This window comes from Habropoda laboriosa, unplaced genomic scaffold (genome assembly GCF_001263275.1).
Source record: "Habropoda laboriosa isolate 0110345459 unplaced genomic scaffold, ASM126327v1 scaffold32, whole genome shotgun sequence".
Classification (NCBI taxonomy): Eukaryota; Metazoa; Arthropoda; class Insecta; order Hymenoptera; family Apidae; genus Habropoda; species Habropoda laboriosa.
This window is the reverse complement of record NW_017100135.1, coordinates 598,062-601,388: the sequence shown is the minus strand read 5'-3', so window position 1 is coordinate 601,388 and position 3,327 is coordinate 598,062. Positions and strand designations below refer to the sequence as shown.

Genomic DNA, 3,327 nt, shown 5'->3' with positions numbered 1-3,327 from the left:
GATAAATATATCTTTTTAAATAAAATGTTATTTCAAAAATGATACAATTTTATTAACATCCTGTGTATGAACCCATGTAATGATTTATCTACTCATACAACGGATGTAAATTCTGCATAATAGATAAGATATTGCTGAATTAAAACTCACTGAAACATCATCCTGAGGATATAATAGAAGCTCTCTTTGAGGGTCATTTTGTAACAAAGTTTTATTTTTTAATACAAAACTTTCAAAATCTATAGGTTCTACTAGATGTGGTTTATTCTGAAATAAAAAAAATTAATTCATGAGATAAATAGTAACAGATCAAACAAAATACTTTATACACATATATTCATTCAGTTTATTTCCACTTCTCAGCAAAAGTTATTCAAATAATTTAAAGCAATAAAGATTTATAACAAGCTAAATGAATGACCTACAATCTATATAAATTGAAAGTTCTAATATACTCTTTAAAAGTTAAACACCAATTTATCAATCCCTATTATGATAATAAATGGGTTAAATAATTCCATTTAAAAATGACATAATTTATTCTTAATTCAAGGGAATAATTAACAAACAATGAGTCAGGATACTGCAAGATACCATAAATGGACATGTTTCAATGTGAATAATATTATCTTCTCAAAACAGAATTTCATGTTTCAAGGCTGCTGCAAAGAAAAATAAAAAATCAAATAGAATTTAAAAACTACAAATAAGAACTCAATTAAACATTACTTTATCTCTTCTTTAGCTTGAAATATTTATGGTGAACCTTGCGTTTAGTTGACATTAATTGTCATGAATAATGAATTAACGATGTTATGAACGTTCCACTAAATGATTGCAGGAAGAACATATTTTCACTGTTATCAATTGTTACATGCTTATTGTTCAAAAGACAATGCAAACATTTCTGCATACAATCATGCGGCAAAATGTAACGAGTTAAGGATGTCAGCGAACTTACCTGTACGGTACTCTCGCGTACTACCTGAGAGACAGTCTCTCGTAATTGGGCGGCCATGCCCGGCTTACCCAAGCCACGAGTAAACTTTCTTTCGCTCATCTTTGCCGATGACACATTGATCTCATCACCGTATGCCAACGAGAACAATCGTAATCATCACGCGTATTCATTACACTCAACAATACTAACCGCTCATTATTACCGCGGCCATATTTACGCGGCTTCTAAGCTCACGTCGTAGCAATGCATGACAGCTCTCCCTATGCAATTTGCAGTGTAATATATCGCTGCAACTATATCCAGTGTATGTGGTTACATACAGAATACTATTTAATCATACTGTAGACCTACCTCACGTTGCATTTAGACATCTACGATACTATACGAAATTCGGTAATTATTTCTCGAAAACAATTTAATAACCGAATTTTTTTTCATTTTCTCCATTTGGTTTATGTTGTAAATTTAGTTTATTAATGTTACGATAATTTTACTTCTTATTTGTTAATAGTATTTGTACATTTTTTCTGTTAGAATTATAACAATCAAAAAATGTTTTCTTTTCTATTTCTATTTTTCAAATAATCTCAAAAATCTAAATTAAATATGTAAAAGTAATATTTAAACAAATGGTGCATTACATTCTAATTGTTAAATATTTGATTTAAAATTATAATATATTGACAACAAAACATTTTTTAATTCAAGTTTGCATTCTATTAACTTTTATTGCTATTATTACTTTCTTTTTTATTACATTAGATCGTCTACGAACAAATATTAGTTGAAGTAAAAGAAATTCCAAGAAATTACAAAGTTAATAAGAAATATTTGAATCTTATATATAAACTAAACCTGTTAATTGTGAATAATATATTGTGGAATGTCAATAATATCGCGGGTCTAAAACTGCGGCGTGATCTCGAACGTCTATCTACAGTAACGTTGGTAATTTGGTATCGTCTGCTGCAGTTGCCAAGAACTCTGCAGATTTTCGTTTTATGCAATTTTTGAAAATATTTCGAACGAACGATCATATGAGTTTTCGATGATTAGTTAATGCAATTTTTATGCATGTTCAGTGCTCGACTAGCTCTGTGCTTTTATAAATAATTATCGAATACCTACCGATATTTAGGTTTGAGAAAAAAACTGGCTTGATTCAAAGTGTTTTTACATTAGATTATGGATGACGAGCTTGAAGACAGGATTTTATATCAGGTGACACAGAAATAGTTAAATATAATATTTTCTTCTTTCTATAAAAATTTACTTCGAATCCAAAATATTTGTTATATGTTCGATGTACGATTTCGATATCTCGTGATTCGTATTCGAAAATAGCCTCGATTAACTGCTTTCGAATTTTTGTAATATATACTGTAAGTAGGATATAATATAAGTGTATCCTTTGATTAATTGATGGCAAATAGTATTTGTTAATTATATATGTTTGAGTATATACTCTCAGTTTAAAATTTACCACTATTATTAATTGTATATTTTTCTATTTGTACAACAGACATATGTATCACACATGAAGCTAGTGTCAAAATTTGCAGTGGGCATTCCTACTGGATTAAATGCTGGGATAAACACTCCTTTGGGCTATTTTTGGAGAATCATGAGAGCTTATGCATTGAAGCCAGAAGTGTTAATTTGTGGTGCAGTTTTGGCAATAATTCTATTTTACATACAAGCAGTTGACGTATGGAGCCGATCATTATTAGGAAAAATTCAATACACGCTTGGGCGTACTACATCAAAAGTACATAAATTAAATTAAGTTGTATGATAATTTATTACATAAACAGAAAAATTAGGTTTACTTTAGCTATTACGTATTGAAGATATTATAAAAAATAACAAAGGAGAAGCAAATTTGTAGAAGGACTTCTTTTTAGGTATCAAAACTACAGTTTTTAGTTAATGATTCTGTAAATAATGGGGTGAAACTTAGCTGGGAATTAAAACAAGGATATATTGCTGCTTATGCTGTTCAAGGTCATAGAGCTCGTATGGAAGATCGTTTTGTTGTAAATGAAGATATGAATAATACAGGAGTATCTTTGTTTGCAGTATTTGATGGACATGGTGGAGAAGTAAGTTAAAAAATATTTAGCATTTAAATTGATTTAAATATCATAAAAACTTAATCTATTGTCCATAAATACTATATTTTTAAGGGTTTATTGTATAACATTAGATATTCCATATAACATTATAATTATGAAATTATTTAATTTATGATGTTATATGATGATTATCTTCCAAAATTACAGATTAAAAGCACAGGGATAAGGTAAAAATATATTTATTACAGTAAAGTTGTATAAAAATAATAATAAAATAGTGAAAATTAAATT

General features: G+C 28.5%; 2 protein-coding genes across 2 annotated transcripts in view; one reads left to right on the top strand and one right to left on the bottom strand.

Annotated features, from left to right (window-relative positions):
• Positions 1–1,060, bottom strand: part of LOC108578014 (dedicator of cytokinesis protein 9) — a 12,456-nt gene extending 11,396 nt beyond the window's left edge. The window contains 2 exon segments of the mRNA XM_017941292.1: positions 151–267; positions 962–1,060. Of these exon segments, the coding sequence (XP_017796781.1) occupies positions 151–267; positions 962–1,060 (216 nt within the window).
• Positions 1,061–1,973: 913 nt separating this feature from the next.
• LOC108578455 (protein phosphatase 1L) overlaps positions 1,974–3,327 on the top strand; it is a 3,198-nt gene continuing 1,844 nt past the window's right edge. Inside the window, exons 1-3 of the mRNA XM_017941806.1 lie at positions 1,974–2,182; positions 2,484–2,729; positions 2,866–3,063. Coding sequence (XP_017797295.1) covers positions 2,147–2,182; positions 2,484–2,729; positions 2,866–3,063 — 480 coding nt within the window. The 5' untranslated portion in view covers positions 1,974–2,146. The remainder of the gene's footprint in view (positions 2,183–2,483; positions 2,730–2,865; positions 3,064–3,327) is intronic.